The following is a 21463-nucleotide window of genomic DNA, read 5'->3' as shown; positions in this document are numbered from 1 at the left end:
TTTAGCATTTATCATCCATTAGTTTCTCTTTAAGTTTACCTTCCCACTATTTGCTGTTCTAGAAACTCAGTTCTTTTTCCTTTTGTTATTATGCTGTATAAGTCCAAATTCTAACTATCCTTTGCATTATACATCACTGAGTATTCCCATGTGTATGCATGATATACATGTGAATAAACTTCTATTTGTTTTTCCTTTGTTAGTCTGCTTTTGTCAGTCTAATTTACAGCACCACTGCCAGTAGAACCTAAGAGGTTAGAGGGAAGAAGTTTTTTCCCTCCTCTACAAGTTGTAAATAGGGTCAAATACTGAAAAGAGGTCAGGTAGGATGAAGACTAAAAAGTGTTCACTTTATTTGTAAATGAGAAGTGTTTCTTTGGCGCCTCTTTCCAAGGGTTTCAGTAGAGTATGAAATTAGGAGCTAAGTAACTATATGTCAAAGGAAAGATTTAAATGTGAGAAAATGGAGAAAGCATTTATCTTAAAACTGAGTAATGAACAGCTTGAATCAAATTGTTGCAAGCCTTCAATCTTTACAAACTAGATCCAACAAATTACTTTTCTTTTTTTTGGTATGGCTCTTGGTGGATTTCCCTGTTCAGACCCACCCATTGATCAGTGGTCCACAAAGGATAAAAAGTCTATACCTTATGCTAAGAAAAAAAGCACATTCTCCACCAAAACTGTCACTGTTTTCCATAATGGCCACACCCAGCCTACATTCATTTTTAATGTGACATTTAAAAAACTAAACAGATATCATCTCTATTAGCAAATTTATATTGTAGGCCATGATTGTTGGCCTTCATCATGTAATATTGCTATGAAATATTGAAATATCTTATCCTAAATATTTATGACATAAGTTTTATGTACAAATATTTTTCTTTAGGAAGCAGTTTCAAATGTATTTACTTAACATGATTACACATTTTGAAAAATCTGTGAGGTTTTGTTATTATTTCTTAGTGTTAATGTTAGCCAAAATGTTAACACTGATTCTTTCTTAGTGTTGGGATTAGGTGAATACATTTAATGTTCTTATTTTTACATAAAAATACTAAGAAAGAAGGTATTTCAAAATATTTAGAGTCATAGATGTCAGATTCCATTTTTATTTTTATTATTTTTTGAGCTATTTTTAGTTTGTTATTTCCCAGAAGGGCTGATATATTTTGTCTATATATAATTTCGAATTATAGCTTTGAAATTGAGGTTTGTAGCTGGGTCAATTTCAAATTCTTCACATTATTAAAGCAGTTGAGTTGGCTTGGGTTAGAACTTCATGTGAGAATTTTTAAGTATAAATTTAGGGAATTATAGAGTTTAAAATACTAATTTTTAAAAATAAATAAATAAATACATAAATAAATAAATAAATAAATAAAATACTGATTTTTGAGGGGTGCCTGGGTGGCTCAGTGGGTTAAAGCCTCTGTCTTCGGCTCAGGTCATGATCCCAGGGTCCTGGGATCGAGCGTCCGGCTCTCTGCTCGGCAGGGAGCCTGCTTCCTCCTCTCTCTCTCTCTCTCTGCCTGCCTCTCTGCCTGCTTGTGATCTCTGTCTGTCAAATAAATGAATAAAATCTTTAAAAAAATACTAATTTTTGAAGGTGAATTGTAAAGGTGAATGAATATATCTCTAGCTTTTAAAATATAATCAATCTCCAATTATCTGCCTATAGAGGAGACCATCCCCTTCTAGTTGGGAGTTTCTCAGACCTGTTGGGAAACTACCATTGCCTGGATCCAGTTGAAAAGGGTTCCACCCATCTTGCTGGTTTGTAAAGCCATTCTCTCTCCCCACCCATGCAAATGGGTGGAATTGCACATGATCCATACTTCAAACACAACCCTCCTTGCCATTAGCAAGGATAATAATCAGATGAATAGAGGTCGGGAGATTAAGTTCTGAATGATGCTGGCATTCTAAAATGGGCTGTCATACCTGCAATGCAAATAGCATCTACTTTGTCATGTTAAAATGAAATTAGAAATCTTAATAGCCAAATAAGTTAGCCCATGGTTATAGTAATTTCCTTAAAAACTGAGACACTGATTTCAGATAGTAACCTAGTGCTTATTTTCATTTAGACAGTTTGAGTTTATTTTTATCTGTTTTCTTACGTGGGATTTGTTAAGCTTCATGGTGCAGCTCTAAAGAAGGGAGAGAGCAGAATCCTGGGGGCATGAGGTAAAAGAGAGAAAGGCCTGGGTTCAGATATGACTTTATGTTGGAATGCAAAGAGTTAGCTAGAGCTTTTTGAAATCTAAACAGACTGTAAACATGAGATATTCAGGCTGGAAAAGGAATTAGGAGGTGAGAGAGTGGGGAAGACTGTCCAGGGAAAGAGAGCAGTATATTTGAAGGTATAGAGGCTAGAGAGAGAGAGAGCATAGTTTATTAGTAAAACTGGTTAAAAATAAGCCATCATCACTGCCACCATCAACAATGAAAATTCTTTATTTCTTTTATTTTTATTTTTATTTTTTTTAAAAGATTTTATTTATTTATTTGACAGAGAGAAATCACAAGCAGATGGAGAGGCAGGCAGAGAGAGAGAGAGAAGCAGACTCCCTGCTGAGCAGAGAGCCCGATGCGGGCCTCGATCCCAGGACCCTGAGATCATGACCTGAGTTGAAGGCAGTGGCTTAACCCACTGAGCCACCCAGGCGCCCGAAAATTCTTTATTTCAAAGATGAAGCATGGCCAGAGGAGAGACTGAGAGGGCTTTAGGGAGGTACTGAGGGATTTTAAGCAAGGTAGTGACATGATCAACTTCATATTTTACAAATATCACTGATGTCGCAGTATATGAAGCGGATTGTTGTGGGCAAGAATTGACACAGGCAGGCTAGTGAGGAGACTCGAAATAATCCAAGTAAGAAATATTGGTGGTGTTAATGGGAAAAGAAAGAAATTGGTGGGCTCTTGAGCTATTTCAGAGATAACCGTAGCTCTTGGAGATCAATTAGATGGAATAAGGAAGAGGGAGTAATTGAGGTTGACTCTCCTGTTTCTAGCTTGGCAACAGTCTGAATGGTGATTCTCCCAAGGAGGATGGGGATTTTGTTACGGTTTCTACCCCATGACTGAATGAAGTAAGATAGGGAAAAAGTTTGAAAGTTTGAAAGGAAGGAGTTTGAAAGGAAGAGAATACTAATTTTGAGAAAGACCACTCACTTATCCAGAAAGCGTGGAGCCAGAAAGCCAGAGCTGCTGCTGCCATTAGCTCTTTCTGTAGTCCATGGTTGAGGTTTCTTATAAGAAACCCTTTGTTTTATTTGTTATGATATCAGTCTATTTTTATAACAGTATGTAAATATAATTTTCCTTTCCCCCTTTTAAAAATACAGTATCCTGCAGTCAAAATAATGTTAGATCAAAAAGGGCCTTGGAAATTATGGTTTCTTTGCACAGGTGAGAAAGTGGGAGCTCTGAGGAAGATTGTGATAGCTGTGGGGTGTCAGAGTAGTGAAACCCGGGTCTTCTAATGGCTACTTTATTGCTCTTTCCATGGTACCTAACCAGCTCCATACTGCTTACTGTGTTCCATTAAAACAAATAAGTGTAACTGAAGACTTGATAAAAAGAAAGTATTATTATCACAGAGGAAAGAAAAAATGGCATAAATAAATATGTTGTTTATTTAACACAATTTTATGGTAGTGTAGAATTCCATTTTTGATAGCCAGGGTTGCAGAAATCCAGTCCCTTCTCAGTATTATATTTCCTGTCCTTCCATTGACTTTCCTTCCTGATGAATCTGAAAGGGTTAAAAGTCAGGCAATCTGGTCTTAGGTTTGGTTTTATCTCTAATAAATTGATGAACTCATTCCACTTCTATTGACCCCATTAAAAACGAACAAACAACCTCATATCTCAAAAAATAAGAATTTGGGACCAGATTCTTTTTTTTTTTTTTTTTAAGATTTTATTTATTAATTTGACAGAGAGAAATCACAAGTAGACGGAGAGGCAGCCAGAGACAGAGAGAGAGGGAAGCAGGCTCTCTGCTGAGCAGAGAGCCCGATACGGGACTCGATCCCAGGACTCTGAGATCATGACCTGAGCCGAAGGCAGTGGCTTAACCCACTGAGCCACCCAGGCACCCTGGGACCAGATTCTTTTAAAAATCCTTTCTTTGGTCTGTCTTTATCATTTTCTGTTTTCTGTCACTGGCTATCTTTACTTTCGTCCTTAAACTGCTTTTCCTTTTTCATGGCCAATAGGAATCTTTTAAAAAACCTAGGTACCGTAAATCAGTGAGGTGTATGTCCAGGATAGTCCTTTTTTTTCTTAACGTTTTTATTGATTTATTTGAGAGAGCACACGTGTGCAAGCACAAGTGCAAGCAGTGGGGGGTCGGGGCAGAGGGAAAGAATCTCCTTGCCAAGTATGGAACCCTATGGGACCATGGGGCTTGGCTCAAACCTGGGTTATATGCAGGGCTTGATCTAATGATTCCAAGGTCATGACCTGAGACAAAATCGAGAGTCAGATGCTTAACTGACTGAGCCACCCAGGCACTCCAGGATATTCTTTTTCTAGATTAAGTAGAATAGGGCCAGGTTTGGGTTTGTTCTATTAGCAACATATCACCATATTTACTTTCCTTCTTTAAAAATAGGCTTTGAAGGGGCACCTGGGTGGCTCAGTGGGTTAAGCCTCTGCCTTTGGCTCAGGTCATGAACTCAGGGTCCTGGGATCAAGCCCTGCGTTGGGCTCTCTGCTCAGCGGGGAGCCTGCTTCCCCATCTCTCTCTGCCTGCTTCTCTGCCTGCTTGTGATCCCTCTCTCTGTCAAATAAATACATTAAAAAATAAATAAAAATAGGCCTTGAAATCAGGAAGAGAAGCAGGAGAGTAAAGTCCTAGAATCTGGAGTAGAAGGGTTTGGGTGTAAGGTGGGTATAATGCTGTGGTCTTCCAAGTAGAGAGAGAACACCTAAGAGGTATGCCTGTTGAATCACTGGGTTTTGGAGAGAAAATATTGGCACATCTCTTTGTATTTATTTTTAATTTCCTTCTTTACAGCTTGTGCTTTTGTGCATATCATAATACAGGACACATCAGTAGAGTATGTGCATAGCATTTTTAATGAATACATGTGCCTATATATTGTGAGAGTGTGCTTTAAGATATTAAGCTGACAGAAGGATATGGTTAAATGAGTTTGGAAACCATTGGTGAGGAATTTGCAAAAAAGCAAGTTAGGGTCATCAAGATAAATATTATGTACTTAATTTCTCACTTTTGGCTATTATCTTCCCTCAAAATAAAGAGAAGAAACTTAAAACAAAAATAACAGCAACAAACAACATTTTGGTGGCAGAATTTATTTTTAACTGAATCTTTAACTTGTTACAATTGTGGAAAAGCATTCATACACAAAGTATTTAGTTTTAAGATTAATTGTATTCTTGTTCATGATTTTTTTGGATTGCCAAGTAACTCATACTGAATTTGGCCCAGTATAATTTAATTTATTTAAACTTGCAACTGAAGAAGCAATAGTAGATTACATTTGTGTTTTAAAAAGATGTGGCTAGGAATTTTCAAGTGCTATTTTTCAGGGTTTTTTTTTTCCCATTCATTTTATTTTATTTTATTTTTTCCTAATTATTTCTCACAGAATAAGACCACAGCTTGCCAAAGAGAAGATTGAAGGATGCCATATTTGTACATCTGTCACACCGGGAGAACCTCAGGTCTTCCTAGGGAAAGATAAAGCTTTTACTTTTGATTATGTGTTTGACATTGAATCTCAGCAAGAGCAGATCTACACTCAATGTATAGAAAAACTAATTGAAGGTTGTTTTGAAGGATACAATGCTACCGTTTTTGCCTATGGACAAGTAAGTGTCTTACTTAATCAAATTAGTTTCTTAGAAGCTGTAACTGTTCAGAAGTGTCATTTCACTTGCACTTTTATTTTTGTTTCTCGAACTTATGTTATTAATATCAAGCATGCATTTTTCTCTGTTCTATTCTTTATTCAGACTGGAGCTGGCAAAACATATACAATGGGAACAGGATTTGATGTTAATATCATCGAGGAAGAACAGGGTATTATTTCTCGTGCTGTTAAACACCTTTTCAAGAGTATTGAAGAGAAGAAACACACTGCAATTAAAAATGGGCTTCCTCCTCCAGATTTTAAAGTGAATGCCCAATTCTTAGAGGTAATAGTCTAATTGTGTCATTGGTTTCCTTTATATCTTTCCCTTAAGACCATAACGCTTAACAGTTTTATACTCCTAGTTTCTAGTAGAGTATTTGGCACTTAGTGCTTAATAAATAACATTTGAGTAAATTAATTTTAGGTAATAGGTTGTAGTAACAATAGACAATAAGTAATAAATATTCTTATTGATATCAAAAATTATAAAGACTTGACCAGTGTTCATAGAGTAAAACAATATTGTTTTTTTCAGACTCCATCTTATAATTACTGTTGTAATGTAGGCAGGCTCACGAAGATCTGGGAACTCAGCAGCTAAGAAGGAGGAAGATGTGCAAAATAATCGGACTGAGGCTGTATCACTAATGGGGCTGCAGAAGCTGCTATTGCTGCAAGGATAGGCCTGTGTTTTATGTAATGTCCAAAGGTTGGGGCAGGTTTGGATTAATTTAGGGCGGTCTAGTCTGGTGGGAGGGACATACAATTAAGAGGACATCTGGGACTTGAGCAATACTGCAGTTAGGTGGATGGCAACATTATAATTCTGGGTGCTTGGTCCAAAGAGTGTTCTAGTCTGGTTCTAGTCTAGATGGCCTGAGCTAATGATTTTGGTCATTGATGAAATAGTTTATTCAGCATTATATAGCACAAAATAGAAAATTTAATTCAAATTAACATCCATTATCTTACTGCTCGTTTTAATGGACATCCCAATTTAGTAAAAACTGGGAATAACCTATGTACTTTTTACCAAAAGAAAGGTAATTGATGGTAGAAAAATAAAAGAAACAGTGTTCTTCTGCCTTCCCTTTCACCATCCATTGTAGTTAGGCATTGTGACTGTAAGCAAATCGATAGAAAAATAGGTGTATGCATCCTCTTCAAAGGTATGTAATCTTAGCCACTATTGATACAGAAACACTAATACCATTGCTGACCTTGGAAAAATACTAAGTACTAATTTTTAGATACATTAATAAAGATTGTAGGGCAATAGGAAATATTTTTAGCTGAAGTAGTAAAAATTCTTAAAATCTTCCCTAAGCCTAGGATTTGTCTGCATTTGGTATTTCTGAGTTTACTTATATTTATAAATAATTGTTTATCTCGCAAATGATTAATAGATCATTTTAGTCTTCAACTCATTAGTCATGATTAAGACATTTACTGTTCTTACTCTTATGAAGAAATCTAGCATTTATTTGTATTTGTAATAATAATTGTATCATTCATTTTCATGTGTTATTTTAAAGAAATATATTGTTTTGAAGATGTTTTAAGGTATGTTTGAAAGATAATATGCAATATATGTTAATAGCCATGAGGCGATTTCTTATAATATTATAATATTTATATTATAATAATAATATAATATTTCTTTTTGATAGCTATATAATGAAGAGGTCCTTGATTTATTTGATACCACTCGTGATATTGATGCAAAAAATAAAAAATCAAATATAAGAATTCATGAAGATTCAACTGGAGGAATTTACACTGTGGGAGTCACAACACGTACTGTGAATACAGAATCAGAGGTGACATTTATGTTAAAGTTAAAGTAGAACATATTTGGCTTTATTTAATAATCAGCTTTACTGATAGTTTGCCTAAGATCAAGAATGAAATTTGTATCCTTATGTATAATATGGAGTTAAAATCTTGTCTTTTTCCCCATTTTTTTATATCAGGATTATATTATTTACAATGTCAGGGTTATGATAAAATCAGTACATTTATCATAGCATGAAAAGAATCTAAGGCAATGTATGTATAGTTTTTTTTTTTTTTTCACAGCTAGAGAAAGAGATTTAGATCATTGAAGGTGAAGGATGAGCCCTCAATCCTTTTGTTCCTTTTGCTGTCACATATGTAGGAGTATATCATGGTTCCTAAAGGGAAACTATTAAGAAAAGTTACAGAAAAATATTTCAAGGGAAGATACAGAAGGGCCCAAGTAATTCAAGTTGTTTCTCAGTTTGTTCCCAAGTGTTCTACTGTAACAGTTTTGGAATGGAAGCTGCAAATGTCAGCAACTGACAGACAATGGAATCTCAGTGTTTTCTCCTATTAAAAAAATAATGCACTATTATACTGAGAAGTTCAGCTCAGAAAGTGCCTGTAACTAAAATAATATGAAAATCCACATCTTTCATATCCCATATCCATATGGTAGGTTTTGGCCATTAGATTAGATTTCTGATTGTGTAGTATCTTGTTTAAATATTGTTCAAGTAAAATCTTTCTTTTCCTTTTCCAGATGATGCAGTGTTTGAAGCTGGGTGCTTTATCCCGGACTACTGCTAGTACCCAGATGAATGTTCAGAGCTCTCGTTCACATGCCATTTTTACCATTCATTTGTGTCAAACCAGAATGTGTCCCCAAATAGATGCTGTGAGTTTTTTAGTTCTAATTTCTTTTATTTTTTCAAGATTTTTTTTTTTTTTTAAATTTACTTGACACAGAGAGAGAGAGAGAGAGCATAAGCAGAGGGAGCAGCAGGCAGAAGGAGAGGGAGAAACAGGCTCCCCACTGACCAGGGAGCCTGATGTGGGACATGACCCCAGGACCCTGGGATCATGACCTGAGCCAAAGGGAGATGTTTGACCTACTGAGCCACCCAGGAACTCTTTAGTTCTCATTTCTTAAACTTGCAGGCTTCGTTTTCCTGAAAATTCACATAAATCCCAGGAGAATCCATTTAAGTCAAGTTTAGTTTACTCATTCCTTTTCCTAATGAGATGCCTTTGATTGTATTTAAACTGAGGCTGGCCAACTATGTAAGATTTTGAGATAAAAAATGGATATGTGTCTGCAGCAACCAGAAAACAAGCTGTGGCTTTGTGGTGATAGATGTTGTCATCCAAGACCCCTTGCTTTTGATGACTGTGCGTTACAGGTTTCTCTTCATCAGTATAAGCAGACTCAGTTGATAACATCTGGTTTCTGACTGGCAAGCTTCTTTCTACCTTTGCCTAAGCTTCTAATTGCCAGTAAATTTTTTTGCATTTACATTTATTTGGCTACTTGCCTATTTTTGAGTATTATATGTATTTAATATATACTTTTACTTAATGTACATATAATGAGGACAAGGTGAGATCAGAGGATATTTAGTGTCACATTAATAAAATATTTTTTATTAATTGCAGGAAAATGCAACTGATAATAAGGTGATTTCCGAATCGTCACAGCTGAATGAATTTGAAACCTTGACTGCAAAGTTCCATTTTGTTGATCTGGCAGGATCGGAAAGACTGAAGCGTACTGGAGCTACAGGCGAGCGAGCAAAAGAAGGCATTTCCATCAATTGTGGACTTGTAAGACTTAAGACCATAGCTTTGTGCTGAGAATATATGAACATTACTTGTGTCCTTTTCCCTTTTGTAATATATAATACCCAAGTGGGAATCCTTTACGTGCTGAGCTGAAAAATGAAAGTTAGAGTAAACTTATACATTTAGGTGTAAAGCACATTATAGGCTTTTTTTCTTTAAAACATTGCAGTTTTTTACATGTGTATAGATTTAGTTGGATTAAATTTTATGATATATGCAGAAAATAATATATATAGTAGAAATGATTTTAAAAATTCTTCCTACCTTTAAAAATACACTGTCAAAATTATTTAATATTAAATATTTCATGGGATGACTTCAAAGTAGATTTTTTTGGCTAATATTTTATGACAGTCATTTTATTTTGGGTATTATAATCAGTTTTTTTAAAGTAATGATTGTTATAAAATGATAATTTTCCTGTATTAGGAGTTAATTTTAATACCATGCCACCTAGTGGTATTTTTTGATTGCAAAACACCTTTTTTTCTAGTATAAGGCTTGTGTTTACAGAAGAAAAAGTTTTAGGGCAAGTTTTTGTATAATAAATCTTTTCCTGTTGACTTTCATTATAAAATTAGACATTTATTCCTGCATGAAAGTAATGACATTCCTAAATTTCTGTGATGCAGGTAGCATCAGGGTCTGTGTTTTCTGCTTTGCTTCCTTCCCTCCCTGCCTACAGCTGGGGATGCCAGTCAGATGGTCCTATTTTACTATTGTCCAGTATTTGTTCCTAGAGGATTGTAACTCCTGGTGTGGAAATTAACAACCAAGGCTGGGTAGAGAGAGCTAGACTTCCCAACTGCAACTTCCATCTTGATGTTTACACTGTGGTTCCGTGTTGTGTTAAATGGAGTGACCTGGATCCTATACTTGGTGTATTGATCTGAATGTCTTAGGAGATAAAATCACGGTGGAATTTCCATTTGTGCTGTCAGGAAAAAACAAAAGCCATCAGTCTGTTTTCTGGTTTATGCCACTGAAACATGTCTGGATACATCTGGTAGAGTTTCAGCTTCTTTGGAGAAGGGGAACTAAGACACAGTGTGATGCTGATGTGGGTCTCTGCAGGATCCACTGGTCCTGACAAAGACATAGTTATAGCTGTTTGCATTACTGAAAGCGAGTGTGACCAGGGTAAGATCTAGCTGTCTCTTCACTCTGGTAGGAAAAACAATAGGAGTCTCAGGAGGAGTGACTCCAGAGTTTTGTAATTTGACCTACTTTTTAAATATTGGATGAATAGCACATAGATTCATTATATTTGTAAAGATAACTATACTTGTGTTAAGAACACCTTGTTCAGAGAAATCATACTGATATTTTTATTATGATTAAAGAAAAGTTTGTTTTTCTGTAAGGAAGATATATTGCACTAAAAAAGTTTCATGAGTCTGTTAAACTACCTAAACGTTTTATTTCTTCATTGAGTTGAGAAGAATTTGACACATGAATTGACAGTTTTCTGAGGATACAGCCTGATGCTCTGATAATTCTAGGGATGGTTAGGTGGTGTCAGTTGTATCACATTTCTATTTTTAAAGAAAATCTCTGAAAAGAAGTTTAAGTACTTGTGAGTTACGGGTATATTATAGTACTACATTTGAGTGATGTTAGTTTTTAGTGGTTACCATTGAAACTTCGAAGTGTACTTAATACGTCAAAATACAAATGTGAAACAAAACCAAACATGTTCTCAATTCTGTCATGTCTCCATGTTATTCTTTGTAAGATTTTTTATTTCAAAGTGTTATAATTACTACAATTTTATTACTTTCTTCTTCTCTCTCTCTCTCTTTTAGTTGGCACTTGGCAATGTAATAAGTGCACTGGGAGATAAGAGCAAGAGAGCCACCCATGTCCCCTATAGAGATTCTAAGCTGACAAGACTGCTACAGGATTCCCTTGGGGGTAATAGGTATGCATAAGTGATTATCCTCCATATTCCTGAACTTCACTTAATTAATTTTAAAGTAAATTTATAAAGTGATTTATAAGAACTGTTTTTATTATAAAGCCAATTAATAGAATGAGGAATAATGATTTTTAAGTACCTAAAAAGTGTGAGTCCTTTTGTATGTGATTATTTCACAAAATCCTTAATAACATCCCCTATGTAGGTGTTATGTTGTTATTTTACAGATAAGGTATTTGAAATCCAGAGAGGTTAAGTAATTTATTCAAAGTCACTTACCTTGTAAGTGAATTTCATAGCATATACTTTTTCTACTATATCATAATTTCTGCTTTGAGTACTTAGCACATGGCAGATGTGTAATAAAATTCTGTTGAAAAATAAATGCTGTCTTCTAAGTAATTACAAAGTAACTAAATATTGATTTTTTTTTTACAAAGTCTCCTAATTTTTTTTAAAAAAGATTTTTGTTTATTTATTTGAGACAGAGAGAGTGAGTGTGTGTTTGTGTGTGTGTGCATGCATGGGTAGGGGCAGGATGGGGCAGAGGGAGAGGGAAAAGCTCTATCCCATGACCCTGGCATTATGACCTCAGCTAAAGGCAGATGCTTAATCAACTAAACCACCCAGGTACCCCAAAGTCTCCTAAAAGTTAACATTTTTTCATGTGGAAATACTTTTTTAAAAAAATGTCAATTGAGTGAAACACAGGATGTTTGCTGTTTATTAACTTTGCCAATATCACTAATATTCCTCTTTTTCCATACTTTGCATCATTCTGATATATTTCATCAGCTGACCTCATTATTTTGGTAATAACATTCCTTTTGGTAAACATCAGTATGTTGGTTTTATAAGAGGAAATATTTGTGGCATTTAAATTCAATCAATGTAATGCAACAAGTTATAGACAATTACAGTGAATCTAATTTACACTGTTTTCAAAGGTCTGATGCATTAATTGGAAGGTTTATTAGATGCTATAAAATGATCTGATAATTACACTTATAGATTTCCTTTTTGAGGAACTATAATTCAAAGAATTTTGATAATTTTGTTAATAATATTAATCTGGTCTTAGTATAATGAGACCAATTTTTGTTTTTTAAGCCAAATATAAATTTTTCAAGTTTGCTGAATTGTAGTCCTTTCCTATATTTATTTCTTAACTATAAAATAAAGCAGAGATGATAAATGTCCTCCCCTTACAAGTTTTAATACTTTTGAGTACTTTAATGCTTCTCAGTTTTCTTGCCTTATAAACAGTCTAAGATATTAGCACTGTGGGTCTTGAATTCCTCTGGAGTTTCAGACTGGCTACAGCTAAGTACAGATAGGCTATAGTCTCAGGTGTTTCTCACCTATTTCCTTACTGAGCAGTAGCTCTTCAGAAAAAACCTTTTCTAATCTCATCCTAAAATGATATTAGAGCCTGAGCAGAGAGCCTGATGTGGGGCTTGATCCCAGGACCCTGAGATAATGACCTGAGCTGAAGTACTGACTGAGTTACCCAGGCACCTCTTCAAGAATTAATTTTAACTTTCTGACCTCTAATAAGTAAATATTACGTATTTGTGACACAAATCACAATTACTAATAATCTACTAGATTCCAATATTGTGTTATACAAAGTGTATTGATGCATAAAACTTGATGATCCTTATCCTCTAGGAGTTTAGGGTCTAAGAGTTCGGGTCTATAAAATTTTAATATAATAATAATAATAAAAATAAAGAATCAACAAAAAAGAGATACATGAAGGATTTGAGGAAAAGAAAGAGAGTAGGCAAATTGATGGTTGAATTCTTGGACCAGATGATACCTGTGTTGAATTTTGACTAATACTATGAGGAAATACAGATGAATAAGCATTATTAAGAGATGAAGATGGATGGAATGGAACTCCTTTTAAAAGGGTTACTATGAGTGCTGTGTTGAGATTATTGGGGGAAGGTGGCAGTGGAAGCAGACGAGGAGGCTACAGACCAAAATTGATAGGCATGAATTTTCTATGAGGGTGGATAAATTAGCTCCTTAATTGTAGTTCTTATATATTTTCCAGTTAGTGTTTAAGTGCTACTTAACAATCGTCATGTCTGTTTCATTGACAGACAGAATAGCTGGGCATACTAAGCATTTCACTATCCTGTTCTTTGGTTGGCAGAACAATTCATCATGACAATAAAGTACTATTTTCCATTTTTTTTTCTTATGTAATCTGGCCAAAAATTTAGGAACTTTGACCACTCAATCACAAATGAGGTTATATGTTGTAAAACATGTTTATTTACTAGATATTCTTCTTGTTCAGATGATAGGATTTATTTAAATTTCTTGGCTGACATAAAAAGTCAGGATACAAATGGGGCACCTGGGTGGCTCATTCAGTTAAGCGTCAGCGTTCTGCTCATGTCATGATCCCAGGATCCTGGGATTGAGCCTGTCAGGCTCCTTGCTTGGCAGAGAGTCTGCTTCTCCCTTTTCCACCGCCTACCACTCCCCCTGCTTATACTCTCTCTCTCTCTCTCTCTGTGTCAAACAAATAAAATCTTTAAAAAAAAAAATCAGGATACAAGTAATTAAATAAAAGGAAAAAACCCTAAAATCCTGAAATATTAAGGAGATATGAAAAAGGAGGTATGAAAAATGATTTTTGAATGTAATTTGTCATTATTATGGATAGATTAAATTTTAGAATTGTTTGCATTGCTTCAGAAATATTTTGTAGAGGTGAGAAGACAGCACCTGTGGTTTCTCAAAATATTGTGGGTAAAAGGATAACATAATTTCATTTCCCCCAATTTCACCTATGTAAAAATCTTTTTCCTTCAGAGAGTCTCAAAGCATGGAGACTTTTAAATTTGCTTTTATTTTTAAGTTAGTGGTATCAGTCTTTTAGTAATTTGAAGATAAGATACTTTTTAAAAGGCAGGATATAAAAAATGCTTATTTCAGTGTTTTACTTGCTTTTTCCTGTGAACCTAATTATGCTTTTTAACTTTCAGCCAAACAATCATGATAGCATGTGTTAGCCCTTCAGACAGAGATTTTATGGAAACCTTAAATACCCTGAAATATGCCAATCGAGCTAGAAATATCAAGAACAAGGTGATGGTCAATCAGGACAGAGCTAGTCAGCAAATCAATGCCCTTCGTAGTGAGATCACACGGCTTCAGATGGAGCTCATGGAATATAAAACAGTGAGTGAATCGGTTTGACTTTGCATTTTGTGGTGCAACTTGTGAAGACAGTGATGTCTTGTAGTAGCTTAGACATTTGTGTCTCCAGAGTCTCTCATCTGTCAAAATAGTAGCTTCCTTCCTTTTGGAGATAGAATTCTCTAGTTTTCCTTGTGGGTAACCTTTAATATTGTTCAGTGTATCCACCTGACCAATCTCATGTTTCAAAAGCCTTCTTTAGTCCCTTTCTTTAGTGACAAATGCACAGAGGGATGTAGTAGAGGAAAGAAGATCTTTTTTGCCTTGAGGCTACTAAAACAAAAATGCTCTTTGTTGTAGATGTGTTGTATCCTTAAATAAAACTCTTGTATATTTAAGGCCCCTTAACAAATATGGAAATATTTTCCTTTCCTAGGGTAAAAGAATAATTGATGAGGAGGGTGTGGAAAGCATCAATGACATGTTTCATGAGAATGCTATGCTACAGACTGAAAATAATAACCTGCGTGTAAGAATTAAAGCTATGCAAGAGACAGTTGATGCATTGAGGACCAGAATCACACAGCTTGTTAGCGATCAGGCCAACCAGGTTCTTGCCAGAGCAGGTATGTCTGTGAGGTGGGATGAGTGAGGGATTAACTCCTGGAGGGCAGAAAACATTCTTTGTGGTCATTAATTACCTGGAATATTTCAAGTAGAAATATTCTACTGTGTATATACAGTCTGTAATTTTAAGTTAAGTACTTAATTTATAAATAATACATTCTTGAAGAAATAAAATGTGCCCTTTGCTTCTGTAATATTATTTTATTGTCTGCTTATATAACGAAGGGTAGGAAGTCTGCTGTATGACTTGGGTTTTAAAACATTATTGTTTTATTTCCATAACTTTTTTTCTCTGATTCTGTCTTGAAGTTTTAATTTAAAGAAAATTCTTAATTTCATATTTTATCTTGCAGGTGAAGGGAATGAGGAGATCAGCAATATGATTCACAGTTATATCAAAGAAATCGAAGATCTCAGGTGCAATTCATGTTCTTTAATATGTAATGCACGTGTTTTGGGTTTTGTATATAGTGATACTGCTGTTTGTTGAGTTTACTGTTAGTAACTATTCTTGGTGATATTTCAGTCCTTTGGTGAGTTTTACTCTAGGGAAATAAGTACTTGCCTTTCTCATAATGTCACATTTTGAACTACTTTTCTCCCTTCTCTTCCTATTTTATCTTCCTATATTATCCTCCTGCCCTAGTTACTATACTGCTCATTGGGAGCTTACCTAACCTGATGTACATGACCAGCGTAACTGATATCTATGAGGTTACTTTTGTGCCTTCCCTCCCTGTGCCTCTCCACCATCTGAGAATGGTCAACATCAATAAGTCATTTCTAATTTTTTTTTAAAGATTTAGTTAATAGGGGCGCCTGGGTGGCTCAGTGGGTTAAGCCGCTGCCTTCGGCTCAGGTCATGATCTCAGGGTCCTGGGATCGAGCCCCGCATCGGGCTCTCTGCTCAGCAGGGAGCCTGCTTCCTCCTCTCTCTCTGCCTGCCTCTCTGCCTACTTGTGATCTCTCTCTGTCAAATAAATAAATAAATAAAATCTTTAAAAAAAAAAAAGATTTAGTTAATACTTTGGAGGAGAAGGGCAAAGGGAAAGGGAGAGAGAGTGAATCTCAAGCAGACCTTTCTACTGAGTGGGTAGCCCCATAAAGAGTTTGATTTCATGACCTTGAGATCATCACCTGAGCCAAAATCAAGAGTTGGACACAACCAACTGAGCAATCCAGACACCGCAAATTCTTTCTAATTTTTAAAATGTCACATTACTCCTGTTCATTTCTACTTCTCTAGCTGTTCTTTATGTGTGACTCACTGCATCCCTAACAATTTTCCTCGTACGTACAGAGGCTCCTTCCACATTCACATATAACATATTACAGATGCTCACCGTATGTCAAACACTGTGCTTTGGACTCCGCAAGTATGACATAAGGAGTTCTTAGTCTAGGTGGGGTGACTTACATGTATTCACAGGTAGGAAATGGAATGACAGAACTTATTTAAAAGAACACCCACACCTGGTGTGGGAATGTGGAGGAGACCACTGAACCCAGACTGGGGTAACACAGATTAGAAAACAGGTTAGGGACAGAATTCATTTCTTTATTTTCAGGTTCTGCGGTCCGCCCTGATGGCCGAGCTACTTTCTCTTGAAGTAAAACTATAGTCAGTTCCATGGGGGAGCATCTGAGTAGCTCAGATCTCATTTTTGCTACCCGTTTACAGAAAATAACCAAGTGTGAGATCGTCTTTCATAGCCACCCCAACACTTCTCCATCTTGTATTTGTGCTTTTCCTTTCTCCTTTGAGCTGTTTTAGAGATCCCCAGAGATGACTATTGTTTCCATTATTTCTGCTTCTACAAGGCACACTGGTTCCCTTAAATGTTTCAAGAAGTGAAAACAAATAAGACATTTGGATAGAGTTACTCAAATAACTGTTACCTTTTTTGTGTATATATAAGCTTTGCCTTTTTGGTGGAGACTTCTGGGACATGGGGTCCTGGTTCTGATCAGCAGCCAGTCTGGACTTAACAGTTTCTATCCTGTGTTGGCAGTGGTCTTTGCAAACACTTATTATTTGACCTTACTCCATAGATCCTAATTACCATTCCTTAAGACATAACTGATATATCTATTTTTGAATTCTTAAAGATTGTCTTCCTCCTTCTGGACTGCTTCTCTTTATCTCTTTTATTTCTTTGGCACTAGTCAATTATTTTTTTAAAGATTTTATTTATTTATTTGACAGACAGAGATCACGAGCAGGCAGAGAGGCAGGCAGAGAGAGAGGGGGGAAGCAGGCTCCCTGCTGAGCAGAGAGCCCGATGCGGGGCTCGATTCCAGGACCCTGAGATCATGACCTGAGCTGAAGGCAGAGGCTTACCCCACTGAGCCACCCAGGCACCCTGGCACTAGTCAATTTTTAAGGCTCATTCTAAATTCTGGTTCTTATGCTTTATTTCTTCTAAGACCATATCTAAGCCTGATCTCACTATAAGACAAATGGCTTGGCTAGTGTCATTATTTTCTACAAAACAGAATCATTTTTACTCCTTATAATGGCTAAACAGAACATCTAATATCTTTCTTTTTCAAGTTCTTGATCTAATACCATTCTTTAATCCATTTAGAAAATAGAGGGGCGCCTGAGTGGCTCAGTGGGTTAAAGCCTCTGCCCTCGGCTCAGGTCATGATCCCAGGATCCTGGGATCGAACCCCACGTTGGGCTCTCTGCTCCGTGGGGAGCCTGCATCCTCCTCTCTCTGCCTGCTTCTCTGCCTACTTGTGATCTTTCTCTGTCAAATACATAAATAAAATCTTAAAAAAAAAAAGAAAATAGAGGTGACTCTTGGGCCCTGAGTTCCAAAACTTCTTTGATGGTTTTTTCGTTAGGTGTGCCCCACTTCTGAGGGTATTGTTCTAGAATCTCAAGACTGTAATTTACAATATAAAAATAATGTATATATGGAATGAGTGTAAATGAGCTTTGAATTTAAATTGGATTACCTCAATTGAAATTAAATTTTCTACTTATTAATAAGTGTTTGACCTTGGGCAAGATTCTTAACATCTCTGAGCTTTAGTTTGTTCACGTCTAAGAATGAGGTAATACCTGATAGTCTCAAGGAGTTATTATGGGGCTCAATGAAAGAATAAGATGTCACAGCCTAATGTGGTATTATTAGGTCCACGTTCTGATATAGTTTTTTTTTCTCTACTAAATCCTACTCCAATCCATATTTCTATCAAAACTTCATCTTTGGAAGGCATTTATTTGTGGCTCTTTTAACATAATGCACATTTATATTGATTTATTGCCACTTGGGACTGTTTAAACTTGAGTTTTATTCTAATTGTAAAATAGTACTAGCTTCCTTTTAATAAATCTACATAACCCATTAGTTGTTGTAAAATAATAGTGGACACTAATTAGTTAATTAATTCTTGTTTTTTTAGGTGCAGCTTAAAATTTTCATAGAAATTTTTGAAAAGATAGGAAAGTATAAAAAAAAAGTCATCCATATTGCTGCTATTGCTAGAACCAATGTTAATATTTTAATATAAATATACCTCTTCAATGTTTATTCAATGCATACTTTAGCAATTGATATGGATATATATATTACTTTACTATCTTTTCTTTGAAATGTGACAAGATATTATGAGCATTTTTAAATGTTATTAAGTATTTTTCTAACATAATTTTTGCATGATCCCATGTGATACTATCTCATAGTTGTAACTGTTTCATTTAACTAATCACTCACTGCTTGATAATTATAACATTTCCAACTTTTTGCAAAGAATAGTTATTATTCATTAGATATATTATCAGTCTGATGAATTTTAAATTTGTTATATCATTGATCCTTATAACAATCATAGGGAAATGTATATTTTCCTCTCATTCTACTGAGGAAAGAGTAGAGGCTTGTAAAAAGTAATAACCCAAGATCAAGTGAGTGGTAGAGCTAAGATGCAAGCCTTCAGTCTGCTCCTTCCCAGGGAACTTGGTATTCTTCCCCTAATGACTCACTGGTTGGTCTCCTGTTAAATGAAATGCAGGCGGCAGGGTGGATTGGTGAGTGGGAAGAGAAAGAGAGCCTTCAAAAAAGCCCAAAAAGCAATTTCTGCTAATGTATCTTCAGCTTTGTGGAGCTGATCCCTAAAGGTTTCAGCTTTTATCAGCACCAGCATTGAAGAACATTGAATATACCCCTTATGAAATTCAAACTTAAATCAGGTAATAAAAAAAGAACTTATCTGGTTATTATATAAATGAACCAGTACGAAACAGGTCATTATTGATAGCTAGTTTATTATATTTTTGTTTATTCTTGACATTCATTATTATGTACCCAGGCTATATTGAAAATATAGAAAAATACGAAAAATGTGAATTTTGACTTTGAGGGTTTTTAGAAAAGATATTATTTATGACAGAAAGAGAGATCACAAGTAGGCAGAGAGGCCAGTGGGGGTGAGGGGGGCGGGAAGCAGACTCCCCACTGAGCAGAGAGTCTGATGCGGGGGTCCTGATCCCAGGACCCTGAGATCATGATGTGAGCTGAAGGCAGAGGGTTAACCCAGGCGCTCCTGACTTTGAGTTTTTATAGTTAACCTGTGTTTTTATACTTAAGTTATGCTCTTGTTGAACAAAATGACAGCATTATATTCAGAAGTTTCTTTAAAATAATTTTGAAATAATTTAACCTGGAAGTTTGTACACAGCTACTTAAACATTTCAAATTACTCTAATTGTTATTCTGCTTACATATGATACCAGACATATAATAAAATAATTTCATTAAAGAATATATAAGACCCTGACTTGAAACATATATTCACTGACTTATATACACTGTTTCTAGCTGATTCCAACAGTGTCATAAATAATTTTGGTAGTGAAAACAAAACAAAACAAACAGAGCTGACTGCATCTTCTCAAGCTTATAAGTTGCAAATTAATCTAGCATCTTTCTCTGAAATACTTGGACATATGGCAGAAATTCTGTGCAATATAGTTTTGAGACAGATCTAGTAAGGTAGTACTTTCTCCTTATGGCCCTGTCTCAATCACCCTTCTGCCAGATTGATCTTGGAAATCTATTATATTGAAGTAGGTAATTGTGTTCTTGATGATTTTAAATCAAGTAGAAATAAAAGGACTCGCCTAGGGGACTCTGAATCCCTTTTTGTTTCAAGAGTCCCCTCTTTCAGAATCTCGTCATTCTATGTTTTTTGCACATTACTGACAGTACATACATTTTCCTCCTGTCACTATTAGGACTGCTTGAGCAAACAAAAGAATGTTTTCAATTATTAAACTCAGGTTTCCTTGGAGATACCATCTTTTCCCACGCCATGCTTGGGAGCCAGATGTCTTTTAGCCAGTTAGGGGCAAGTTTAACTAACTATTCCTTACAAAGATTTGGAAATGCTATTATAGCATGATGAATGAAGCACTGAAAGAAAGGGGACCATGCGGTTTGTAGATTTTAAGTTTAAATGATGGGTTTGCAAAGCAACATCAGTAATGCCTACTGGCCAGAATGCAACTAATCTAATTACCCATTGGCACTTCTGAGCACTAAAAATGTGATTTCAAATTTATAATTATTTAATCAGAGAATTTAAAAAATCCTAAACATTAATGATTGTGAGCCTGTTTATTTAAAAACAACAACAACAACAATCCTACCTTGTAGCAACATTGAGATACATTTTGAATAACCTTTTGGCATACGAAACAATATATTTAAAATGTTCCCTATTTACTGCTAGAGTAGTCAGACTGTAGAGACAGAAAGTATCATGGTGGTTGCTAGGAGGGAGATGAGTTCATATTTAATGGGTGCAGAATTTTAGTAGGAGAAAATGAAAAATTTCTGGAGGTGGACGGTGGCTGTGGTTACACAATAGTCTGGATCTACATTGTGGTGCCGAGTTAATATGCTTAAAAATGGTTAGGGTGGTAAATTGTATGCTATAAATTATTTGCTGTAATAAAAAATGTTTCCTGTTTAAACATATTTTTATTCACTAGGGCAAAGTTATTAGAAAGTGAAGCAGTGAATGAGAACCTTCGAAAAAACCTGACAAGAGCCACAGCAAGATCACCGTATTTCAGTGGATCATCAGCTTTTTCTCCTACTATACTGTCCTCAGACAAAGAGACCATTGAAATTATAGATCTAGCTAAGAAAGACTTAGAGAAGCTGAAAAGGAAAGAAAAGAAGAAGAAAAAAAGGTAGTGTTATGAAGTCACTGCTATATGAAT

At 35.5% G+C, this 21463-nt stretch overlaps 1 protein-coding gene across 9 annotated transcripts in view; it reads left to right on the top strand.

Annotated features, from left to right (window-relative positions):
* The window catches only part of KIF21A (kinesin family member 21A), a 153321-nt gene that overhangs the window by 74921 nt on the left and 56937 nt on the right, over positions 1-21463 (top strand). For all 9 annotated transcript variants that reach the window (XM_082740712.1, XM_082740713.1, XM_082740718.1 and 6 more), the window contains exons 2-11: positions 5634-5856; positions 6001-6183; positions 7571-7720; positions 8443-8577; positions 9336-9503; positions 11327-11442; positions 14445-14640; positions 15035-15224; positions 15579-15642; positions 21230-21433. In XM_082740712.1, the coding sequence (XP_082596838.1) occupies positions 5634-5856; positions 6001-6183; positions 7571-7720; positions 8443-8577; positions 9336-9503; positions 11327-11442; positions 14445-14640; positions 15035-15224; positions 15579-15642; positions 21230-21433 (1629 nt within the window). The remainder of the gene's footprint in view (positions 1-5633; positions 5857-6000; positions 6184-7570; positions 7721-8442; positions 8578-9335; positions 9504-11326; positions 11443-14444; positions 14641-15034; positions 15225-15578; positions 15643-21229; positions 21434-21463) is intronic.

The sequence above is a fragment of the Mustela nivalis genome (assembly GCF_964662115.1).
Source record: "Mustela nivalis genome assembly, chromosome: 7".
Taxonomy (NCBI): Eukaryota; Metazoa; Chordata; class Mammalia; order Carnivora; family Mustelidae; genus Mustela; species Mustela nivalis.
This window is presented reverse-complemented; position numbering and strand designations above follow the sequence as displayed.